Below are 26,295 nucleotides of genomic sequence, written 5' to 3'. Positions count from 1 at the left end.
TAAAGTATTAAAAAAAAAAAGATGAGGTCACTTATGAGGGACAGATTCATGAAGGTTAGGAGAGAAAACTGGGGCATGACAAAGGCTCACTTAATGGTAAGATGACATGGTGATTATGGCTCCCTGGGCTCTGAAAGAGGCTCTCTGAATCCAAATACTAACTCTGTGGCTTGTGAACCATATGATCTTGGACAAGTGGCTTGACTTCTTCCTGTCCCTGTTTCTTATCTGTAGAATGAGGATGATAATAGTTCTTACACTGGATTGTGATGAGGATTAAACAAGTTAATACATGGAAAGTGCTTAGAACAGTGCTTGGCCCATGTAAACATACTAAGCGTTAGCTTTTATTATCATTATTCATATCTAAACTTTGAGACTGTTGCCAATAGTCAGCAATACCTTGGCATGCTAGTTAACCCAAGTGATGTCTCTACAATGCCTTACAGTTTATAAAGTACTTCCTTCTGTATGATTTCATCTGACCCTCACAATAAGGCTATGGCAGAGTATTAGTATGTATTGTAAGGACATGTATTAATCTATATGTGTATCATTACAATACTCATTTTATAAATGAGGAAATTAAAGCTAAAAAAAAGGGTGAAATGGGCCGGGCATGGTGGCTCAAGCCTGTAATCCCAGCACTTTGGGAGGCCGAGATGGGCGGATCATGAGGTCAGGAGATCGAGACCATCCTGGCTAACATGGTGAAACCCTGTCTCTACTAAAAAATACAAAAAACTAGCCAGGCGAGGTGGCGGGCGCCTGTAGTCCCAGCTACTCGGGAGGCTGAGGCAGGAGAATGGCGTAAACCCGGGAGGCGGAGCTTGCAGTGAGCTGAGATCCGGCCACTGTACTCCAGCCTGGGTGACAGAGCAAGACTCCGTCTCCAAAAAAAAAAAAAAAAGGGTGAAATGGTCTGGACATGGTGGCTCACGCCCAAAATCCCAGCATTTTGGGAGGCTGAGGCAGGAGGATTGTTTGAGCCCAGGAGTTCAAGACCAGCCTGGGCAACACAGCAAGACCCTGTCTCCAAAAAAAAAAAGAAAGGTGAATTGACTTACCCAACATCCTATGCTGAACAGCTGGAAAATGAATGCAAGAGCTGAGAGATGAACCCAGGTATTCTGGCCTCCAAGCCATTGCCCCTTTTGTCATCTCCTGCCTCTCTCCTTTCCTTTGCTTCTCCACAGTTTCCTAGCAAGTCCATCAGGGCTCTTGAGGAATCACCTGTGCCCCTGTCCAAACACATCCCTACAAGGAGCCATGCCATCAATATTGTTCCCTACTTCCTCCGCTATTTAGGAATTGCCAGCATATATTTGCACGCTTCTTAGATTGAGTTCTCTCAGAAGCAGGACCCGAGACAAGGATTCAAATGCAAGTAGTCTATTTGAGAGGTGATGGAGGTGAGACAGGGAAGTGGATGGTGCAATAAATGGTGGGTTAACAAGCAAGTTACACTGCAGGCAACCTAGGAATCACTAGAACGCAATGTAGAATGCACAACTAAGAATACTCCCACCAGAGCGGCAAGTAAGCTGGGGCACCGATCCATACCTCCTGTCAGGCACTGGTTGAGGGCAGCAACTCTGTGTGTTAATTCCCCAGTGCTTTCAACCTGTCCTGTAAGAGGGCAGAGAAGGCTCCAGGTGCCAGAGGAAGCCCTCAGGCTGAAAGACACTGGTGCTGACAGGTAGGGTCCAGCCAATGAGCACAGAAATGCAAAGAGCTAGGGGACATGGGCAAGGAACCAACAGTGTCTGCTGCTCATGCCAAGGAGATGATACCCAAGGAGACTGTAGGCAGGAAGCACTGACAGCACCTGGCAGTACGTAATATCTCACAACTGTATTCCTACCCAGTTCAGGGTTGCTGGATTTCGCAAAACAAAAATGTGTATACTATTTGGGACATACACTAAAAACTCATTTGCCATTTATTTGAAATTCAGAGTTAACTAGGCATCCTGTATTTTATCTGGCAACCCCAACCCAACTACCTAGGGCTCTGGGTGAATGCTATCTTCCCCAATTTATAATTCCCTTTTGCCACACCTCCAACCACATGATGAGACCATTGAAAAACAGAATATAGTTCAGGAGCACAGATCTGGCAATTCTTTTTTTTTTTTCTTTTTCAGACAGGGTCTTGCTGTGTTGCCCAGGCTGGAGTGCAGTGGCTCAGTCTCAGCTCACTGTAACTTACACCTCCCAGGCTCAAGCAATCCTTCCACCTCAGCCTCCTGAGCAGCTGGGACTACAAGTGCGTGCCACCACACCTGGCTAATTTTTTGTATTTTTTGTAAAGACAGAGTTTTGACATGCTGCTCAGGCCAGTCTCAAACTCCTGGGATTAAACAATCCACCTGTCTCGGCCTCCCAAACTGCTGGGATTACAGGCATGAGCCACCTCTCCTCCTATTTCTAATAGTCTTATAGTACTTGTAACCATATTATTGCAACCAAGTCCAAAAAATAGTGAAACTAACAATGCTATCAGTATCTAACTAATGTCCTAGGGATAATTATGAAAAAGTCAAAACCTTAATTTTTAATAACATGGGTAGATGGACAGCCTCGCATAGTGTCTAAAAGCCAGGGCTGTAAAATCAGACTCCCTGAGTTCAAATTTTGACTTTGCTATGCAATGTTGAGTGACCTCTGTCAAACCTCTATTTCCTCATCTGTAAAATGAGACAATAATGATCCTTACCTAATAGGTTATTGTAAAGATTAAATGGCATGTTCCAGATAGAGCATTCTTGATAGATTTCAATAAATGCTAGCAATTCAAAATTAATAATATCAGGAAGGGTCTCAGGAGATAAAAATGTATCAGGGTTCTTGTTTACCTGCCTTTGCAACTGTACATAAATACTTCCAGGAAGACTGGCACTCACTCTGGTCATTACTCCTATTCTAGCTTCAAAATCTGTCCCAAGATATGACCCCATCTCCTAGGGCTGGTTGAAGACCATTTAGAAGGGGATAGTCTCTGAGCAATGGTTCAGAAAACCAGGTCATCCAGGAAATCCCTGTTGAGAAGCTCCAAAGACCCAGCTGGACATCATTCCCTGTCACACTTGCCTTTACAAATGTATGGTTCGTTGTCAGGCAGCTGGTGAGCACCAGGGGCAGTGGTCTCTGGTCTGGGCACTGGGACAGGGGGCCTGCTGGCCAGGTCCATGGAAAAGGCATCATCATCATCCACCATGTGATAAACGTCTTCTTCCTGACCAAGATGGCACTGATCTCTCTCCAGATTGGTCATTCCCATGCTGTTGCCTAGAAACGCAGAGAAGGTGACTGAAAGCATTGGCCAAACAAACTGGTTGATCGCCAGTCATAAAAGCAGAGTGAGGGACCCTACCTTGTTTCCTCAGTGCTGCCCCCTGGCAAAGAACTTTCCCCAATATCACTTCCTGTATCATCTGTTCAGAACACCACACAAAGCAACTGAGAAAACACTCGTGTTACCTTCATTGACACCCAGTGATGCAGTGAAAGGACAGGAGCACAAGGATTTATCATCTCTGTTTTACTGCTGGGATTCAGTTATTCATCCCATTAGAATTAGGAAAAGTCCTAGATAGGACTAACTGTCAAAGCCCTAGTTAAGAAAGGTGGGGCATTCACTGCCAATTATCCAATGGAAGTGGTACTTCTTAAAAGGGCTTAAAAACAGACTGCCCAGGACTCCCCTCTCAGGAAAACTTTTTGTTCCAGAGTTGGGGTCAGCATACGTTTTTTTAAAGATCCAAACAGTAAATATTTCAAGGTTTGCAGGCCATAAGGTCTGTTGCAGGGACTCAACTGCTCTTGTGACATGAAAGCAGCCATATACAATACTAAATAAATGGTCGTGTTGTGTTCCAATAAAACTTTATTTACAAGACAGGCAAATGGCCAGGCTGTGGTTTGTCTACCACTGCTTTAGAGTTTTTCCCTCCTCTTCACTGTGAAAACTACTTTTGTCCCCTTCTGAGCCCCCTCTTCTTAGCACTCTGCTTTCTGTATCTACTTGATCAACAGACTGCACCATACATTGTAAACAACTGGACAGGGTTAAAGAATTACCCATGCAACTTAACATCCTCCACCTTTGAAACCTTCAGTAATAATAATAACAATAATAAATCTTCATTAACTGCTTGCTATGTGCATGGTGGTGCTCTGACACCTTAATGCGTAATAACTCATTTAATTATCACAACATTTATCTCATTTTACAATGGAGGAAACTGAGTCCCAGAGGAGCTGAGTAACTTGCCTAAGGTTTTCCAGCTAACTGGATGGGAAAATTGAGAATAGATCAGAGTTTATGTTCCTAACCACTATACAACACAGCCTCAACTTAGTATCTTTATATATATTCACCTCCTTCACCAGTGAGTAAAGGCTCCTTGAAGGCATTGATCATGTCTTATTTTTCTTTGTATCTCCAGCCCCAATATCCAGAACAGTGATTTGCACATAGTAAGGACTCAATACATTTTGGCCAAATAAAAACAACATATGCATTTTAAAAGAGGTCTTGCTAGAGGCAACTTGTTTACCCAAACAAGTGGCTCCACTAGTTGGAACTCCTGGCCCACCTCTAAAGGGCTGATGGGGGAGCTCACGGTAGAGGGGTCAGGGGAGACAGAGTGCCTCTATTCACATCACATGCCATGTATGCCGCAGCCCATTCCTTGAGGGGAGCAACCCTTATAAAGAATCAGACAATGTCTTGCATTTGTTTCTCTTTCACTCTTTTGGCCTCCCTGCTCATGGCTATGACTTACCTTCTAAAAACTTGCGGATCATAGAGTCCTTAGTGGCCTGAGAGAAACCATCTCCAGGGATTGGGTTAGATGTACTGGCCTGAAGCATTTCAACATCTAGATGGAAAAGGAGACTAAGATTTATATATTGTTCTCCTCCACAGGCAAGGAGGTTTTTACAGATGGAACTATGAGGTTTGGCAACTCTCTTAAGAGATTCAAGCATTCATCAATCTATCCATCCCTCCATCCATCCACCTACTCAAGAAGGACACCCAGTAAGTGTGGGGCATGAAAGAGAGCAACGTGCACAACCCTCAGGTTCTTCCTTGCACCACAGGTCTCAAACGGTAAAGATATGCTCATTTGCATTTGAAAGAATAGGTTCAACATTGTCGCATTGTTTATTACAGAAAAAATGGAAGCAGGAATAACAGGGAATAAATTGTGTTTTTTATATATATAAATAAATATATATATAATATAAAAAATATATATAAAAATATTATATATATATATGTGTGTATATATATATATATATATATATATAAATAACAGGGTCCCAGGCTGGAGTGCAGTGGCCATTCACAGACACAACCACAGCACACTGCAGCCTCGAACTCCTGGCCTCAAGTCATCCTCCCACCTCAGCCTCCCAAGTAGCTAGGATTACAGACATGCACCACCATGCCTGGTTTACAAATTGTGGTCTATTCAAACAATGGAACATTACGTAACAATTAAAAATAATGTACTGAAGCTATTTCTATCAACATAGTTACTTTTCAAAAACACAATGTTGAGTGAAAAAGTTAGACAGGTATTACGGTATGATATTGTTTATATAAGGTTCTATGGCCTATAAAAATATAGTACAAATTGTTTATGATTTCATAAATATGCAGTAAACACATAAATATGCTGGGAATGATAAATAATGAATTTTTGGAAGTGGTTACTCTATGGAGAGGGAGAGAAGATCACTGGATTCCGGAGGGGGTTGACAGAGGACTATAACTGGAACCATATTATTTAATTAAAAAAAAAAATCTGAGACAAAAAAAGGAATAAAAAGGAAATACATATTCTTGAAGATTCAGAATCTTCCAAAAATACAATATTTTAGATAATTGATATGCTACCCAAAGGGGGCAAAATAAGATTCTATTTTTGTATTTGCTTATATATGTAAAAAAGAAACTCTGGGCCAGGCACGGTGGCTCACACTTTTAATCCCAACACTTTGGAAGACCAAGGCAGAAGGATCACTTGAGCCTAGGCGTTCGAGTCCAACACACGCAACACAGTGAGACCCCATCGCTACAGAAAAAGGAAAAGAAAAAAATTAGCAAGGTATAGTGGCACCTGCCTGTGTTCCCAGCCACTTGGGATGCAGAACCGGGAGGATTACTTAAGCCAAGGAGGTCAAGGTGGCAGTGAACTGTGATCATGCCACTGCACTCCAGCCTAGGCAACAGAGCAAGACCCTGTCTCAGTTACAACAACAACAACAACAAAAAGAAGAAGAAGAAGGAAAAAAAGAAAAGAAAAGAAACCCTGGAAGGAGATATAAGAAATTAATATCAGTGGTTTTCTAGGAACTGAGAAGATGGGGATAAATAATACAGAAAGATATTCCACTGTTCATCTTCTTATATTTTAGCTTTTCAGCCTATTTGAAAAAATAAAGAAATGCAGTATTCTGACATGTTTGTGTTACCTTATTAACCAAAAAACACACAAACAAAAAACAACCTCCTTATTTCTACGCCTTCAGTTTATGTCTCCTGGCAGAGTGGACGCATTACATAAATATAATGTACCTTGATGTCTTCCAGTTCAGGACACTACAATTCCAAATGAGGAACCAGTAAACAAATCCCACCCGCCTGCTCTTGTCACCACTGAATTCCATAACAGACTAGAAAGATTAGGGTAATTGTACTAATCCTGAAGCATACCTAGAGATGCATTCATTATTTTAAACATGTTCTGATAAGAACTCACACCTAATTAATTCTTTAAAAATTCAAGACCAGAAAAATTCTACTTATATGAGACTTTCAGTTTAATTTGCTTAATTGTGTTTCACGGAACATTTTCCTCATGGAGTTAGAAAATGGAGGCTGGGCACAGGATGTCACACCTGTAATCCCAGCACTTTGGAAGGCTGAAGTGGGAAGATCGCTGAGCCCAGGAGTTCAAGACCAGCCTGGGCAACAGAGTGAGACCATGTCTCTCCAAAAAAAAAAAAAAAAAAAAAAAAAAAGCTGGTCTTGGTGGCTCACGCCTGTAATCCCAGCACTTTGGGAGGCCGAGGCAGGCAGATCACGAGGTCAGGAGATCGAGACCATCCTGACTAACGCGGTGAAACCCCATCTCTACTAAAAATACAAAAAATTAGCCGGGCATGGTGGCAGGCGCCTGTAGTCCTAGCTACTCAGGAGGCTGAGGCAGGAGAATGGTGTGAACCCAGGAGGCGGAGCTTGCAGTGAGCCAAGATCGCGCCACTGCACTCCAACCTGGGCGACAGAACAAGACTCCGTCTCAAAAAAAATAAAAAATAAAAAAATTGACTGGGCATGGTGGTGCAGGCCTATAGTCCCATCTATTCAGGAGGCTCAGGTGGGAGAATTGCTTGAGCCCAAGAGATCTGGCTGCAGTGAGCTAGGATCATGCCACTGCACTGCAGCCTGGGTGACACAGTGAAACCCTGTTTCAAAATAATAAAAAGAAAAGAAAAGAAAAATGGGAAGGAACACATATTCTACAGGTGTGTGCCCTGCTAAGAGCAGGACCCTCCTCTACCTGACCAAGACTCTGTATTGCCTTCCCTCTTCTCAATTCTTACCCCAATTTCCACTCCCACCTGCCTGACCCTGACCCCAGTTAATTTTTGAAACTCCAGTTTGAAACTCATCATTAACCCAACAATGAAGCACCAAGGAACTTACCCCCAAGGGAAGACATGCTTGGGTCAGACACCTGTAAAGATGAGGGGAGGGAGAAACTCCACAGACCTGTGATCCAGCTTTATACTGCCCAATGCTGAACCCTCTAGAAAACCATACCTGTCTCAGGCCCCAGCATCTCCAGGAACCTTCTCTAGTGTATAGCAACCTCAGGACCATTTTAATCATTAATCACCAAATCTCCCAGGCTGATAATATCAGAGTGCAAACCTCACACACACAATCTGTCAACCCTGTTGACAGAGTGGTAAAAGCCTCATGCAATGGTCCAGCTATTTTCACTAACAACGTTCAATCTGAGAGAGTTGATTTGCATATCAGAGACATAGGTGTGAAACTGAAGGAGCTGTAAAGAGAATTTAGGGAAATAAAACGTGGAAGAAAATAGTAGAAGCAAGAGCAGTCCTGGCTGGTCCTGGCATGCTCATATATATGGATGCAGGCTTCCACTCTGGGTACTATAACCCCTTTCCTAATGTGCTCATTTTGGGAGAAGTTAAAGAAAGAACTTAAAAAGAGAAAAGAACAAGCCAAGTGCGGTGGCTCATGCCTGTAATCCCAGCAATTTGGGAGGCCAAGGCACGTGGATTGCTTGAGGTCAGGAGTTCGAGACCAGCCTGGCCAACAGGGCGAAACCCCGTCTCTACTAAAATACAAAAATTAGCTGGGCATGGTGGCGCGTGCCTGTACTCCCAGCTACTCAGGAGGATGAGGCAGGAGAATAGCTTGAACCCGGGTGGCAGAGGTTGCAGTGAGCCGGGATTACACTACTACACTCCAGCCTGGGTGACAGAGCAAGACTCCATCTCAAAAAACAAACAAACAAACAAAAAAGAGAAAAGAAAAAAGAAAAGAACAGAAAAAAATGTGCACCCGTAATGAGACTTAAGAATATCATGACTCCTTCCACCAAGAAGGACATCATTTCTATAGCATTCTTGCCAAAAATTCATAACCTCAGCCCAATTATAGAAAACATCAGACAAATTCAAACTGAAGGGCATTATACAAAATAACTGATCAGTGCTCTTCAAAAGTATCGAGACAAGGAAAGACTGAGGAACTGTTACAAGCTGAAGGAGACTGAGAAGAAATAACTAAATGCATTATAAGATCCTAGAAAGGATCCCGGAACAGAAAAAGAATATCAGCGGCACAACTAGAGAAAAGTGAACAAGGTCTATAATTCAGTTAGAAGTATTGTGCCAATGTAATTTCTTGGCTTTGGTAATTGTACTATGGTTATGTAAGATGTTAGTATTAAGGGAGCCTGAGTGAAAGGTATGCAAGAACTCTGATGTTTTTGCAACTTTTCTCTCTAAAAGTAGTTCAAAATAAATTTTTTTTACAAAAAGGAGAGGAGGGACCACTATAGCAAAACTAAATAATCATAGCTCCTGGGGATGACCCCATGATCGTCCTTCCTGTCTGCTTACACTATCAAGCTAAGTACCTTCCAATGACACTGTGGAGCACATGTGTGTGGATGCAATGATCGAGGTGGTGCGAAATGAATCACTTGTGAAAAACAAATATTTTTACTTTATAGTCACACCTTAACTGGTGGTTAAGAGCATGATTTTGGAAGCAACAATGTAGGTGATTAAATGTCAGCTCTGTGACTTGGTAGAGTTCTTCGGCCTCCTTGAGCCTCCCTGAGAGTGTCTCACAGGATGATGAGAAGCACGGGCATTAGGATCGAAATGCATAGGTTCCAATTGTGTTTTTCCCACTTCTGGCTGTATTGACTACACACCCACCAGTCCAACACCAACCAGTCTTTCTAGGTTCAATCAAACATTCAGACTCACAAGATGACCCTGGGACATGCTTGGCACCAGTTCACTCAGAAAGATACAGGACACAAGCTAGCAGGGCAGTGACAAGAGCTGGTCTTCCTTTGAGCCAGTCCTTGCACCTGACCAGCAGCTCAGATGCAAAGAGACAAGATCCATAGCAGTCCGCGCTGGTGAAAAACCTCATGTCCTACAAGAACAATTTCTCTCATAGCAACTCCAGAGGCACAGCTTCCAGGGTCTGCATGAGAGATATGCCACAGTCAATGCCCTCAGGAAAGCCCAAAGAACGGTATCCCTTTGAAGTATTTCTAGTTCCTGTACAGATCCTCCCAGTTCCAGATGCAATTTACCAATCAGGAGCTATTTTTATTGTAGGCAATGTTGCCTGGAAACATAGTTGACATTGGCTCTTATCAGGTTACCGGGGTAACAAAGCTAGGAAGTCAACTGAAGGTCAAAATCTTATGCAGAAAGGGAAATGATAGCTATTATATTTTCTCTTTGCCCATAATTATCTTGGGCCAAGTTTTAAAAATCTTCTCAGCTTCTCTCTCTTCTTGTCTGTAAAATGGTGATAATAATAGTATGTATCTCACAGGTTTGTCGTGAGTATTAGGAGCTTGCCAACTGCTTAGCACAGTATCCAGCACACCGGAAGTGCTAATGGAATGCTAGCTACTATTATTACTATTACTATTATTTTTATTATTAAATTCTATACCCAGGCTAATGTCCTAAACAGAGAAAATTCAAAAAAGAGGATTCAATTTACACTTCTTTCAACAGGACCTTTATTTGTTTGAACCCAAGTTTTCTGTCTTCAAAGTAATGAATGCTTATGAGTTCATTGTAATATTTGAATTTCCACACATATTCTCAAATACTTCATTATTATATTTAGCCTAGTAAAAACTATGCCTACTCAATATATTTATATTTGAATATACCTAAAGCACAGGAGGAATCTTCAGACAACAAACATCAATTATTTACAACAGAGTTATTTATGGAAATCTGACTCACAGACAAGGCTGGCCAGGTGCATTTCCTTTATCATGGCTTCTGGACACTAAGTACTGGCTTGACAGAGCCAGCAGGCTTCTTCCCTCCTTGGTGAAGGGTCTGCCACTGCGGTCCAGACCAGACTTGGAGCTCCCATGCCCATTTGCCTTACACTTCCCTGACACTTCCCTGACACCTATCACACTCTTTATTAGCGGCCCAGCAGTGAACACCAAGGGGCAATTCCTGCAGCTCTTTCATCCCTGCTGGCACCACTCCATGCCACCAGGACCATAGGGAGAGGCCAACCTTCAGGACAGAGCCTAAAGCCAGAGGATCTGAGGCATGGCTGGAAGAACATGACGGGGGCAAAGGTGCAGGGGGAGAGACAGGGTGGTCTGCAGACACAGGGAAGACCCGAAGTCAGGAGTAAAGGCACTGACGAGGGCTAGAGCCAATTGAACAGACTGCATGCAGGGGACAAACTTAAGTCAGAGAAAGGCAGTAGCTGAAACCAGGCAATTAATAGAGACCCAGGTGCTGGCCACTGAGCAACCAGTGCAGGTCGGCATCATGATCAGAAGCATGGACTTTGATATCTTGGAGACCTGGGTTCAAGCCCTGGTTCTGACTCTTCCTAGCTCTGTGTCCTTGGGCAGTCACCTGACATGGCTAAGTTTCTATATCTCCATCTGTAAAGTGAGGATAAGTAACTGTACCTACCTCATATGATGATCATTCAGGCCAAAGGAGACAATGCTTATAAAATGCTTACTAATAGTGCCTGGCACTAAATTTTCGTTGTTACCATTATTATTATATTGAGGCAACTTAGTTGGCATATCAGTTTTCTATGGCTGCTATGACAAATTACCATTTAAAACAACGTAAATTTGTTATAGTTCTGTGGCTCAGAAGTCTGAAATAGGTCTCACCGGGTCAAAGTCAAGGTTTTGTCAGGGCTGCATTCCTTTCTGGAAGCTATAGAGGAGGATCTGTCTCCTTGTCCTTTCCAAACTCTAGAGGCCACCTGCATTCCTTAGCACTAGGCCGTCTTCTGCCATCTTCAAGCCCAACAATGTTGGGCAGAAAGCTTAGCTGAACTAAGTCCTCTCCTTGATGCCCTCTGTCTGGTCTGTTTTCTGACACCCTCTTCCACTTTTAAGGACCTTTTTGATTATATTGGGCTCACCAAGGTGATCCAGGATATTCTTCATATCTTGAAGTCAGCTGGTTAGCAACCTTGATGCTGTCTGCAATCTTAATTCTCCTTTGCCATGTAACTTAGCATATTTACAGATTCAGGGGAATTATTCTGCCCGCCAAGATAGGCCCAAGTATTAGGCATAGTCATTCTGCCATGAATTTCCTTCCCATACTGGGTCAGTGAAGGGAAGAGAGGACAGGAATTAGGGCACACTCAAGTGAGTCCATCATGTTTACACACAAACTAGGCAGCCTTGCTCTGATGTAGACATTATTCAGTCTCTAGATGTGCACTGCCTTAAATGAAGTTACCTAAAAATGATTTTTCCATTTATATTATAAAGAAAATGATATATATTTTTTTCTGAGACAGAGTCTTGCCCTGTCACCCAAGCTGGAGGGCAGTGGTGCGATCTTGGCTCACTGCAAGCTCTGCTTCTCGGGTTCACGCCATTCTCCTGCCTCAGCTTCCTGAGTAGCTGCGACTACAGGCACCCACCACCATGCCTGGCTAATTTTCTGTATTTCTAGATGAGAGATGGGGGTTCACCGCGTTAGCCAGGATGGTCTCGATCTCCTGACATCGTGATCTGCCCGCCTCGGCCTCCCAAAGTGCTGGGATTACAGGTGTGAGCCACCGTGTCCGGACAAGAAAATGATTTTTTAAAATCTTTAGTTGAACATAAATATCTTTGTACACCAGGAACAGCAGTTACCATACACAGGCCTCCATGTCCCTATTCCATTTTCATGGCAAACATCACTAACCAATCATAGCATTCTTTCTGTCCTTCTCAACACAGCACCCAGGCATTCAATACTGGCCAACTGGGGCCAATATTTATTAAAGGTGTGGTAGCTCATGCCTGTAATCCCAGCACTTTGGGAGGCCTAGACAGGAGGATCACCTGAGGTCAGGAGTTCAAGACTAGCCTGGTCAACACGGCAAAACCCTGTCTCTACTAAAAATACAAAAATTAGCTGAGTGTGATGGCGGGTACTTGTGATCCCAGCTACTTGGGAGGCTGAGGCAGGAGAATTGCTTGAACCCAGAAGATAGAGGTTGCAATGAGCCAAGATGCACCACAACACTCCAGCCTGGGCAACAGAGCGAGACTCCATCTCAAAAAAAAAAAGAAAAAGGAAAAAGAAAACAAAAAAACTAGGCTGGGAGCAGTGGCTCACACCTGTAATCCCAGCACTTTGGGAGGCCGATGGGGGTGGATCGTGAGGTCAGCAGTTTGAGACCAATCTGGCCAACATGGTAAAACCCCATCTCTACTAAAAATACCAAAAAAAAAAAAAAAAAAAACTTAGCCAGGCGTGGTGGTGTGCACCTGTAATCTCAGCTATCGAGAGGCTGAGGCAGGAAAACTGCTTGAACCCAGGAGGTGGAGGTGGCAGTGAGCCAAGATTGCGCCACTGCACTCCAGTCTGGGTGACAGAGCAAGACTCCATAAAATTTTAAAAAATAAAATAAATTATAAAAGAAAAAAATACTGGCCAACTGGCATTGGCATGTGAAATTATTTTTAACATGCTCTTTTCCACACCTAATTAGGCACTAAGTCCTGATAGTAGCAGATATTACCTTTGTAATACCACATTTTTTTAAAGGTACCGGGTTGTCTGGGGTTAATGAGTGATAAAACCCTCTCAGGCTCTAAATATGACAACCCCACATGTACACACAACCTGGGCATACAGTGAACTACACAGAATATTCTGTAAGTGAAGGGAGTCTGTTTCTAGACAAAGAGCATTTTGGGAGGGAAATCAGAACAAATCCCTGCATTCCTGGATGTTCAGGGTTTGTACTTCAGATCCTAAGCACTTATATTTCATGACTTGCAAATTAAAAATAAACCAAAATGGCCGGGCGCGGTGGCTCAAGCCTGTAATCCCAGCACTTTGGGAGGCCGAGACGGGTGAATCACGAGGTCAGGAGATCGAGACCATCCTGGCTAACACGGTGAAAACCCGTCTCTACTAAACAAAAAAAAAACAAAAAAAAACCCAAAATGCACTGAAACCTATTGGTCTGAGGAGAAAGTGCAAAGTTCTTTTATTTCAGCAAAGAAAAACAACAACGACAAGCAGACTCTGGGGCCACGGCCTCCTACTGGAAAAGCCAGCTATAGAGTCACACTGCACTGTATTTAAAGAGTCAGTCAGAAAGAACCCACTCCTGGAATGCAAGAAGCTTGAACAGATGAGAGAACACCCAGGCAGGCACTTAATTAAAGAATGAATCAAGGGCAATGGTGAATTCTCAAAGACACCCATATGATACTCCTCGTGGGACACAGACCACAGAGCTGCAGTGGAAACTCCATCCAGATTATATGCTGTTAATTTAACAGAAAGCCAAGTGAGTATTTAATACAGTGAAATGTCAGCTACTGAAAGACTATTCTTCTAGAAGGCTTTCAAACCCTGAAAGGAGGCCAAAAGAATTTTTTTTCCCCAGCAAGAATCTTTTGTGGCTAAAAAGAGAGCCTTAGAGCAAGGAGCATTATAGTCAAACATTTGAAGATAACCTAGAACCTAATGGGTCAGTTTGACCCCAGGTAGAATGGTTTGACTGACCATGCCAATAAAAAAGTCCAGCTTTTCTGTACCCTAAAGAAGTAATGGGATGGAAGAAAGAGGGAGAGGGAGAGATGGGAGAGATATGCAATCACACACACACACACACACACACACACACACATACACACACACTGTGATAGTTAATTTATTTTATTTTGTGAGACAAGGTCCCGCTCTGTCACCCAGGCTAGAGTGCAGAGGCACAATCATGGCCCACTGCAGCCTCAATTTCCCAGGTGATCCTCCCACCTGAGCCTCCTAACTACAGGCATGCACCACCATGCCAGGCTAACTAAAAAAAAAAAAAAAAAAAAAAAAAAAATTTTTAAATGGGTTTTCGCCATATTGCCCAGGCTGATCTTGAACTCCTATACTCAAGCTATCTGCTCACTTTGGCCTCCCAAAATGCTGAGATTACAGGTATGAGCCACCATGTCTGGCCTGTGATGGTCAATTTTAGGTGTCAACTCGACTGTATTAGGGAATACCTAGAGTGAGGGTGTTTCCAGAAGAGGAGCATGTGAGTAGAAAAGATCCACCCTCAATGTAGGCGGGCATCATCTAATCAGCTCAGGGCCCTAATGGAGCAAAAACAGACAAAAGGTGAACTGGTCTCTCCCCAGGGGCTGGCATACACTGCCATACACTCTTCCTCTCTGGGTTGGACATCAGAACTCCAGGCTCTCCACCCTTTGGACTACAGGACATACACTAGCTGCTCTCCCCTTGGGTTCTCAGGCTTTCAAGCTAAGACTGAGAGTTATACAATCAGCTTCCTGGTTCTGAGGCCTTTGGGCTACGTATTTTGGACTTCTGGGTTGATGCTGGAACGAGTTAAGACTTTTTTGGGTGGAAATGAATGAACGTATTTGGCATGTGAGAAGGACATGAATTTTGGAGGCTAGGAGCAGAGTGCTGATTTGAATGTGTGCCCCAAAATTTCATGTGTTGCAAACTTAATCCCTCCATCCTCATTAGTGGATTAATGTTGCTATCGTGAAAGTGGATTTGTTATCACAGGAGTAGCTTTGTTACAAAAGCAAGACCCTCTGGCTCTCCTACTGTTGTCCTTTTGCCATGTGAATACTTTCCACAATGTTATGATGCACAAGATGCCAGAACCATGCTCTTGGACTTCCCAGCCTCTAGAATTGTGAGCTAAATAAACTTATTTTCTTTACAAATTACCCAGTTCATGGTGTTCTGTTATAGCAACAGAAAACAGACTAAGACACACACACACAAACACACACACACACACACACACGCACAAGAATAGCAGTGTAAAGTTAGAGGGCTAATGAGTGATGGCTGACATTGGCAATGAAGAAAGGACTAAGGATAAATAGTTTAGGAGAAGCTGCAAACAAGTTCTGTGGTTTTCTTATGCAGACAAATGCCTCAATACAGTACCCCCGGCAAGCACAAAGACCTTCTGCCATGCAGGAGTGAGTCTGTGGGATGCATTTGTGGTGCTGTGCAGTGAGTCCCGTGTGGTAGCCCACCTGAACACAGCCCCACCTGCATTCTCAAAGCAGTGTCCTTTTCCTCCATAGCACTGTCACAATTTGTGGTAATATATTCAGTTATGTGGTGTTTTTGTTTAACATCCAGCTGTCTCACTAGAATGTAAGCTTTGAAAGGCAAGTTTCATGCCATCTTGTTTAATGACTCATCATCACCCAGCACAGCGTGATTTAAACACGAGAGGTTTGATAAATATTTGTTGAATGAATGAATGAACAAACTAATAAAGGAAAAACGAACGAACACACGAATATGAAGGCATTTGGGCCTTGTGAAGGAATCTGGGCATTTCCCAAGCTGAGAAAAGAGAAAGGCAATTTAGGCAGAAGGAAGAATCAAGTGCATGGGAACATGAAAGAAAAGGCAGCTTGTAGTGACCAATGGAGTTACTGCCACCCTGAGATGTCCCACACTCGGGGACATCTAACAGATGTCTCAGTACCACCTGGAATACCGACACACTATTCCACCTACAAAGTCGAGAATTACATCTTATTTTCTGGTAGCTCAAATTCAAGAAATCGTTGAACACCTGTTGTGTACAGCACTGGGATGGGCACTGTGGATTATACAAAGCTGTAAGACATGTTTACTATCGAGGCCAGGAGAGGGTAACCAGAGAAGCCTGTATATAACTAGAGCCCCAGGGGATGTGTGTGCAGTGTCCCAAGGAAAGCGTGACCTGCAAGCTGTGCAGGTTCAGAGGGGAGCAAGGTTGCTGCTGGCGATAGGGATTTTATTTTAAAACATTCAATCCAGCATGCTTTCACTAAGTCCCTATGTCCCCAACATAGTTCGTGTATTTATGGAGGAGCAAAAAGCAACAGGAAGTCAGGAGGTACATTGAGCTCATCTCCCTGCTCCCCAGTGGGTTCTGTCCTTGCAGGTGAGAATTCATGCTGTGCACCCAGGCCCACGGCCTTGAGGCATCTCTTGGCTCTACTCACCAGAATCCTCCCAAAAGGGATGGCAGGAGGATGACAGAGCCTCAGCAGTCACAGAGAGGGAGGCTCCTGAGAGAAAAGGATGCAAATAGGAAAGACAGTATGTTTCATAAGCAAACCAGTAATGTAGTCATTTTGCATACAAATCATCCTTCAGTTGGTTTCAGACCTACAGGGCTGGGCTGTGAGGTTCTTTACAGTCCCCAAGTGTGCCCCCAGCTCAGACAGAACCCAGCTTGCAGAGAGGGGCTGTAATCAGAGAGATCAGGTAAAGAAAACACTGCAGGAAATGATCTGTTACAAAGATGCCAGTTACCAAGGAGGTTGCTAAGGGAAGCTGGCAAGTTAGCTAGAGCTAAGTCAGCTCTCCACTACATAAACACTTGAGCTACAGAACCATGAGGTAGGGATCAGGGGTTCAGAAGAAAAGTTCAGTGCAGGGGTAACATGAAGCAGAACAGTCCTCTGGGATTGATTAGTGAGTCTGCAGTTTCTAACGGCAAGATGATAACACCTTTCTCCTTTCGCTCCTTTCGCTCTGTGGAAGAAAAATGAGGCTCTCAGGTATTGAAGCAAAGCTACAACCCACAAAGCAAATTACCTTGGAAACAGACTGGACAAGGGCCTCCCAGAACTGGCTCCCAAGGCCATTCTCCCCAGAGCCTCAGAAAGGTGACCAGTCACTGGGCAAGCTTTCAACACAAAATTAATCACCTAGGTCCAGGGACCACCAGGACTTACCATATCATTCTCCAAGGTAAGGGCAGGGGACAAAGAACTAAGACAGAAAAAGATGAGGAGATAGTGAAAACACCCACGGACATTTGCCTTGAGTTTTATTTAATGTTTGCATAAGCTTGTCCTCAATAAAGACATTTTATCTCTTACATAATAAGGTGTGGAAGTTGATGCTTTAAATGTGTGCAGTCTTTTTTTTTTTTTTTTTTTTTTTTTGAGACGGGGTCCCATTTTGTTAGCAGGCTGGAATGCAGTGGTGCAGTCATGGCTCACTGCAGCCTTGAATGCCCAGGCTCAAGCCATTCTCCCACCAGAGCCTCCTGAGTAGCTGGGACCACAGGCATGTGCCACCACGCCCAGCTAATTTTTAAAAATTTTTGCAGAAACGAGGTCTTACTATGCTGCCCAGGCTGGTCTCAAATTCCTGGGTTCAAGCAATCCTCCCGCCTCAGCCTCCCAAAATGCTGGGATTACAGGTATGAGCCACCATGCCCTACTGATCTGTGGGGCCTTGATTAAAAAATTCTCAAGAGAATTGGGAGCAAAGTTGAAGGTTTGATAACAAAGACACATAGTTACCACCTGGTGGCAGCATATCTAAACTAAAAACTTGTGAGTGTAATGTGTGTGCCTGTGTGTGTGTGTGTGTGTGTGTGTGTGTTCACCCACGCAAGCAAGTTCAGGGGAAGGAGAGATTGGAGCAGAATTGTACGATCTCATGGTCAGAACCCAACACCTCTCTCCAGCCCCATTTCAATGAACACTGGGAGCTTCCCCTATAACCTTCCAACTCAGGTGGTTGTCTTGGATTCTCTTTGGAGAAGCAACCTCATTACCACCCCTTTCCCAAACTCACGTCAGAAAGATATGTCCCAACTACAGTTAGGTGATCTCCAAAGCAGTGGTCTGAAACCGGCCTAAAGCCTGCCACCCTATAATGTTTGTCCTGTGAGCGAATCAATGAGTGAGCGAGTGAGTGAATGAACACAGCCTGATTTCCTTAATATGGTTATTTTCAGCCTCTAGGGTTACCACAGTCAATGGTGGGGCACTGATAAACGTGGCAATCTAGACATTTAGAAATAGCTCCTGTATAAGTGTCCATTTCAGGGCTGACAAATGCAGACCCTAGAGGGACAGGCCAGGAGAGCCCTAGATTCCAGTGGGACAGCAGACAGATTTGCCTCCTGGGAATTCGAAGACACAGATTCCTGATCCAGTCCTCCCTTGATGGGACTTAGGTAAGTTACTAAATCTTGGAGGCCTAGTTTTCTTTCCTGCGAAACGGAGATCATCCTATGCACTAAACCCTAGGATGGTCAGGTGAGATCACTGGAGATACAGGCAGTTCGTGGGCTTTGAAAGGGCTGCCAGATGTTCCAAGTTATTACTCTGCTGGCGGGTGCTATAAATACGCATTTTAGATTTAGCAGTTTGTCCTTTATCCTACATTCTTTATGAATTAAGCTACCTTGTCACCTACTGAGCCACCCTTAGGAAAATGAATTATTCCTCCCCAGGTCCAAGATGCTGCTGCTTCTGAGCCAGGAGGTAAGCGATCCTTCTCAAGCTTAAACTTGACAGCCACAGGGACAGAAACACAAACCAAACCATGTCTAGAGTCAGAAAATGCAGAGTTCATTTAATCAGGGAAATGAAAAATGTGGGCCAGTCACGGTGGCTCGCGCCTGTAATCCCAGCACTTTGGTTTGGGAGGCCAAAGCAGACGATTGCTTGAGCTCACAAGTTCAAGACCAGCCTGGGTAATATCACAAAATCCCATCTATATGAAAAATACAAAAAATTAACTGGGCATGGTGGTTCATGCTTGTAGTCCCAGTAACTCAGGAGGCTTAGGTGGGAGGATGGCTTGAGCCAGGAGGCAGTGGTTACAGGGAGCTGGGATTGCTGGGATTGTGCCACTGCACTCTAGCCTGAGCAATAGAGCCAGAACTTGTCTCAAAAAAAAAAAAAAAAAAAAAAAAAAAAAGGCAGGCAGGCAGGAAGGAAGGAAGGAAAAAGAAAAATGCGGTGAGTTTCCTTTTCCTATGTAAAAAGCAGCCAAATTTGACAGCCTGCCTCCCCCACTGGTAGCCTCCTTCCAGCTCCATGGCATCCAGAGGCCCCCTGGCCCGGGTGACTTTACAAGTTGCCAGTTGGCTACAAACCAGGCTAGCTCCACAGCACACTGCTGCCTTGGGAAGCCCTGGTAAACCTCACCGATCCTGCTGTGAGGGGCCCAGCAGACCAGGAATACTGGGAGAGACACCTTTGGCATTCCCTGCAGATTTCCAGTGCTGTGGTGGGAGCATGGCATGTGTTAGAATATCCAGGGAGACAACAAGTGTAAGACTCTGTCAACACTAAACTGCCAATAAAGTAGGGCTTTCTTTAATTGTCCAGTAGTTTCATAGCAAAGACACAGGGCAGAAAGGATGATGCAATCTCCAGATTCAAGTGGGTACTGGTGATTCTCCAAGTGTTCTCCAAGTGAGTGAGTGAGTCCCTATTCCACAATGGAAAGGACTGGGTCCTACCCACTTCCCCACCTGTATCTCCAACAACCAGAAGACATCAGTAACTGAAATGTACTAGACGCTCCAGAAATGCTTACTGGGTATATGGATAGGATGATGGGCAAGGCTAGGGGGCGCCAGAGGCTGCTTTGTTATCCAATATCTGGAGTTGCAGATAGGGGAAGAAAGGCTATAGAGGCTAGATGGTTTTTCCAAAAGGAACCACGACTAAAATGCGTGGTGTTGGATAACAATTTCTGCCACAGTATACAGAATATGGTCCTAATGACAGAGAAATCTGGATTCAAATCTGGGCTCTATCACTGATTGGCTGTGACACTTTGGGAATGTTCAGTCTCTCTGTGCCTCTGTTTCCCCATTTGTAAAGTGCAGGTAAGAAAAGCATCCTAGTGGGGTAGCTTTCGGACTTCAGTGAGATCAAGGGTGTGGATGGTAGTGATGGTGCTTTCTCTCCCCACATCCATGCCAAGGCACAGCGCATTTGGGAAGAGCTTCCACCAGCACTTCCAAGCCTCCCAGTTAGGTGCTGGAGGGGAGCTTTTACTGCTCTTTCCCCTAAAGGAGCACCCAATCTAACTGACAAACACCTAAACAACCACTGGACCACATCTTGCAGGTTCTGGGATCAGTGTCAAAGGCTTGCTGGCATCAGAGACTGCCTCTGGCCCTCTGACCAACCTATGCCTTCTCTCCAAGGCACCCTGTTGGCGCCTGCTCTTCCATGAGTTCATGGATGGGAAAGTCAGGCCCGCCTCCCTGTGGGCCCAGGGCCCTACTGTCTTTTTTTCAGGCTGAAGGCTTGTAATACTCAATCAAGCCCATTCCAGAAACTCCCCCATCCATAATGCTGATACCTTGGTGGATACTTCTCTTTCTTGAATCTATTAATGAAACCCATAGGGAAGGAGGGCTAAGTCTCCGGTGGTGCCTCCGCACGCTTAGCATTTGATAGCGAATGATGGTAACACATGAATAAGCCTCTTAGAGGGCCTGCTGTGTGGGTCTCCTGCTTCAACTCCAGTATGTGTGTGGAGATCACATCCACTGTTACTAGATCAGTGGTTCTCAAGGGTGGTGGCACTGCCCCCCAGGGCCGTTTGGAAAATCTATGAGGGTGTTTTGGGTGGTCACCAAGGAGATGGGATTTAGTAAAAGGGGGAAGGACCCTAGACATCCTGCCATGTGTGGGACAGCCCTGCCCATTGAAGAGGTGTTTCATGTCCCTCATGACTTTCAAATATTCCCCTAGACATACATGTAAGTTTTAAAAAGCACTTATGATACATATTTATACCTTTATGTATATTTCTGCATATCTGTGTATCTGTACATGTATGTGTGTATTTTTAAATTTAATGTCAGCAGATACAAGCAAAAATATAAACAAATATACCTATCATTTTATTACTAATTATTACCAATGCCATATTGGCTGGGAGTCACAAGTCACATAACTTCTTTCAACTCAGTTATACATTCCTATTTTGTTTTGAGTTTAGGTGCTGGAGGGGAACTTTTACTGCTCATTCACTTTTGTCAAAATGTATTATTTTGCATTGGAAAAAACAAGATAATAAAATATGGGCAAAGTTTGTAAACTGTTTACAAGAAAAATTATGATCCTGAAGAATATTTTGAAAATAAGTTTACTATATATTAATGCAATAAAATCAAATTACCCCTCACCCCCCAAAAAATCTGCTTATTATTTTCTGAGCCTAGAACCTAAACTGTTTCACATATAAACACATCTTATTTTTGCAAACACTTAATTTGTTAGAAATTCAATTTCTATGAAAATGGAAAGGAAATCATAAAGAGTTGTTCATCATCTAGGAAAATCCAGATGCCAGTGCCAACATTATTCCCATCATTTGAGCCACCAAGACTGCAGACGTGTGTCAGTCAACGTTTGAAGCCGTAATGTTGACAGTGATTCTGAGTGTGTCTGCATCTGACTATTCTGTCATGACTTCTGGTGCAGGCATGTTTGAGCATGTCCTCTTCTTTAATTTCTCTTTCCTATTTCAATGAGGGCAGTATATTTGATTTCTGATAATTTTATATGTAGGTAGGTTATATAATATATAAACCTCATGTCAGAGTAGGAAAGGGGGTATTACAACATGTTTGTTATAAAAAGGACCCATGGAGACTGAGGGCTGAGAGCCACCGATTTGGCCTCTCAGATCATGAGGCAATGACTTCATCAATTCTGACTTCCAGATATTTGCTTAAACTCTCCCAGCAGTCACAACAGAGGAAGTCTGGAGAAGAATTCTGCTTGCCATAGCCATGACTCCAGCCCTAGCTTTGTGTAAAACAGGACCTTCATCTCTCTGGAGTGAAGTGAGGGTAAGTAGGGACTGCCCCACGCCGTCGTCAACTGGAATGAGAAAAGCTGTTTCTCAGCAGAAAGGTGGAAGCAGAACTGGGTCGTGCTACTTACAGAGGTCTTCAGTGGCAGCTGGGACGAAGGCAGCCATGGACTCATAGAGATCCTCGTCACAGCCGGGGTTGAGCGAGCATTTCATGAGCAGGTCTGTGGAAAGGTGGGCCATGGACTCATACACAGCGTCAGCCTCCTCCCCTTGCATCAGTTCCTCTTTAATGTGACTCTTGAGCATGTCCACCGTTTCCTGAAAGAGAAGATGAGGCCCACGGCGCACTGAGGCAGCCTGGCTTTCTGGGTGGAACTTGGCCCCCAAAGGCACTTGTGGCCAGCAAAGTAAAGGTTCCCATGAGTCAGGATTGCAATTGGTTGTGTGTATTTGTATTTTCCCGCCTGACTGAATGCTCCTTGAGGCCAGGCTTCCCACCTTTTTTTAGTTTCTTTTATGTTTTTGTTTTAATCTTCGTATCTTCCTACAACACTAAGCACAGAGTTAGGCACTCAGGAGATACTCACTAAATGTCCACTGACCAGAGGATACAAATTAAAAATTACTTTCCCACGGCCAGGTGTGGTGGCTCACCCCTGTAATCCCAGGACTTTAGGAGGCCAAGGTGAGTGGATCACCTGAGGTAAGGAGTTCAAGACCAGCCTGGCCAAAATGGCAAAACCTCGTCTCTACTAAAAATACAAAAATTAGCAGGGCATGGTGGAGCATGCTTGGAATCCCAGCTACTCAGGAGGCCGAGGCATGAGAATTGCTTGAATCCAGGAGGCGGAGGTTGCAGTGAGCCAAGATCGCACCAGTGCACTCCAGCCTGGGCAATAGAGCAAGACTCTGTCTAAAAAATAATAATAATAATAATAATAAAAACTTTCCCATGAGCACCTTTTAAATGTCAGGTGCGATGCTAGGTATTTGTCTATACCCTATCTCCTGTAATCCATTCCACTATTGCTAGAGAAAGGTATAATATTCCCTAGTTTACAGACCAGAAAAACAAAGCTCACAAAAATCTAGTGTCTTACTCAAGGGCTTGCAATCCTGATCTTTGATCTTTCTTCTATACCCTAGTGGTTCCTCCAAAGGGAAAAAATGACACAAGAAGGTGTGACCTTTCCTGACTAGCCATGCAGAAATTCAAATGAGCTGAACAGGAATGCAGCTAAGGTGTTCTCGCACTGTGTGCAGTCAGAGGTGACTCCACAGCTTGGCACACTAGCCCCTGTTCCTTTTGCAGGCTCCTCCAAACTGTCAGGAACCCTGACCGTTTCCAGGGGTTCTGGCCTCAATTTTATGTCCTGTGTGCCCAAAAGGAGAGATGATCTTGGATAAAGTGTCCTGACATCAGAAAGGTTCTCCCCCACCTCCCACTGCCATCCTGCCTCCATGTGATTGTGAAGCCAGAGAGGTGACTTCCCTGAAACCTCTGCACAACTTTTCCTGGTAAGAAACTTTGGTGTTTCACAATCTTTATTTCAGCATCAACCCACAAAAATCCTCATTTTCACCACCACTACCCTAAGATAACTAATATTTTATTGACACTTCGTTAGTTTCCTCACAAGACCCAATAAACCAGATGACAGCTGTGAGATGTTGGAGATTCAAGATCTGGCCTTTGGTTTTGATGTGGTGAAAAAAGGAAATGGGACAGTTCTAAGAGGCCATAAGCAACACAAAGGGGCAGTCTTTTGATCAGAATGCTGAAGCTGCATCGGTTGAAGGTGACCATAGGAAGAAAGCAAAGACGTTATGACCTAGATTAACTTCAGCACCAACTGAAAGTGCATCTTTCAACATGCCAGTTAAATACAACAGGATAACAAGCCCTGGCTTTAGTATCAAACTAGGTGCAAATCCTATCTCTGCCCTGAATGGTTTGTGGCCCTAAGCACAATGACTTTGCCTTTCTAAGCCGTTTTCCTCTTTTGTAAAGTATTGGCTCTCAATACTGTCAACTTCAAAGGATTGTGGTGGGGATTAAATGAGATAATACATTTTCAAATCAAATACATTCAATAAATACTAGTTACTAATATGAACACAGTAGGTTATTAATAAAAACTATTGGCATGGAAATGAAATGCTACATTTGGTACATTTGTGACTTTAAGAAAAAACTGAGTAAATACACCCAGACTGAGAGCACCTTTTAGCCTTATTTGTGTCAGTGATGCTCAAGAAAAGGACTCACATCATTTTATTCAAAACACTTATACACCTGTAAACACTGGGAAGTCCCCTCTGTGTGCCTCCATGAATCACTGTCTTGTAGATTTTCTAACACAGAGCAGAGAGTTAAGTTTCTGGGGAGATGTCAGGCTCCCTCCTATCTGGAGGTTGACAGCAAGACTGGGCTGTGTTTATTGCTCCCTGTGAGGTCACAGCCCCATGCGAGAGGCTGAGCTATTCTCAGGTACCCTCTGGGAGTCTGTGAAGAAGGAGGAAAATCACAAAGGACTGGGATCAGGAAGAGCAGCTGCTTCCCAGGCATCAGAGGCCATACTGGGGCATGGAATAAGAGGTAGACATGGGGTGCGATCAGCCTCAAAGAAGGACCCAGAAGTCAGTGTTCGAGCAGGAGCTGAGGGCCCCAAACCAGATGATCAGATAAACTGGGTGTGCCTGCCTGTCTTAAGATGGGACCCAGGCAGGGGGTTAGAAAGAGAAAGCAAGGCTGTCAGCAGGAGGTGGGCCTCAGAGTTGCTGCCCTGATGCTTTCCAGGTGCATAGCTTTATTGTGGTCTCTGCTAAAGAAGAAACCAAGCCTAACACAGTTCACCGGGCCCTGAAGGTGGGCAAGGCAGCTGGGAGCATCCCACCAAGGTGCCCTGGAGGCAGGTGGGGAGATATCAGCCTCTACTTTCAGCAGATTCACTCTATAAAGGTTTCTGTAAATTCTTTGAGGGTGAACCTCAGTGCTTAATAGAAATGATTCCATTTTACCTTCAAAAGAACTCTATGACTCGAACTATGATTATCTTCCTCCTGCATATTAGGAAACCGAGAGAGGATACGTGACTTACCCAACGTCACAAGGTTAACAAGGGTTGGTACAGGAATTTGGACCCAGGTCCATGTGACTCCAGACTTCATTTCTTAAGCCCACACATACTACCCACAGCCAGAAGAGGCACATGAGGACATGCTAGAGATAAAATCTGTTCGTATTTTGGGTGAAAGGGCAGCCATACTATCACAGGGTGCATTTCCAATCCTGGGCCCCTCCTGCCTTGACCTTACCACATACTCGTCGATGAACTGCCGCAGGTCCCTGAAGCCATGTTTCTCAGCAATGGTGTTGGGGTAGTGGCCATGCTTGTTGGCCACGCTGTATGCCTGCAGGGCTCCTGGGCAGGTGAGCAACAAGGCAGTGAGGTTCTTCAGTCCATACTTCGCAGCAAAATGCAACAGGGTGGGCAGCTCTTCATCCCTCTGATCTGAAAATTATCAAGGAAAACTTGATTGACAGATCAAAATAAAAGCACAGGGTGCCCTTGTTCATGGAGATGAAGCTGCCAAGACTAGCATGGCAACAGTAGGCACTCAGCCATTACTTATTGATTTTCTGACCTAACATCTAACAGCTTCCTTTAGGACACCACTGAAGATCATGTCCTCAGATGCAGAGGAAATAATTTTTTTTTTTTTTTTTTTTTTTTGAGATGGAGTCTCGCTCTGTCACCCAGGCTGGACTGCAGTGGCATGATCTTGGCTCACTGCAACCTCTGCCTCCCAAGTTCAAGTGATTCTCTCGCTTCAGCCTCTCAAGTAGCTGGGATTACAGACGTGCATCACGCCCAGCTAATTTTTG

General features: G+C 44.1%; 1 protein-coding gene across 6 annotated transcripts in view; it reads right to left on the bottom strand.

The window, feature by feature from the left end:
* Window positions 1-26,295, bottom strand: part of PIK3AP1 (phosphoinositide-3-kinase adaptor protein 1) — a 131,368-nt gene that overhangs the window by 31,686 nt on the left and 73,387 nt on the right. For all 6 annotated transcript variants that reach the window (XM_030940094.1, XM_010389580.2, XM_030940095.1 and 3 more), the window contains 4 exons: window positions 25,725-25,921; window positions 22,535-22,724; window positions 4,790-4,885; window positions 3,093-3,290 (listed from right to left, as the gene is read on the bottom strand). In XM_030940094.1, coding sequence (XP_030795954.1) covers window positions 3,093-3,290; window positions 4,790-4,885; window positions 22,535-22,724; window positions 25,725-25,921 — 681 coding nt within the window. The remainder of the gene's footprint in view (window positions 1-3,092; window positions 3,291-4,789; window positions 4,886-22,534; window positions 22,725-25,724; window positions 25,922-26,295) is intronic.

The sequence above is a fragment of the Rhinopithecus roxellana genome, chromosome 11, assembly GCF_007565055.1.
Source record: "Rhinopithecus roxellana isolate Shanxi Qingling chromosome 11, ASM756505v1, whole genome shotgun sequence".
NCBI classification, from domain to species: Eukaryota; Metazoa; Chordata; class Mammalia; order Primates; family Cercopithecidae; genus Rhinopithecus; species Rhinopithecus roxellana.
The sequence above is the reverse complement of the archived record's forward strand: the minus strand, read 5'-3'. Positions and strand labels throughout refer to the sequence as shown.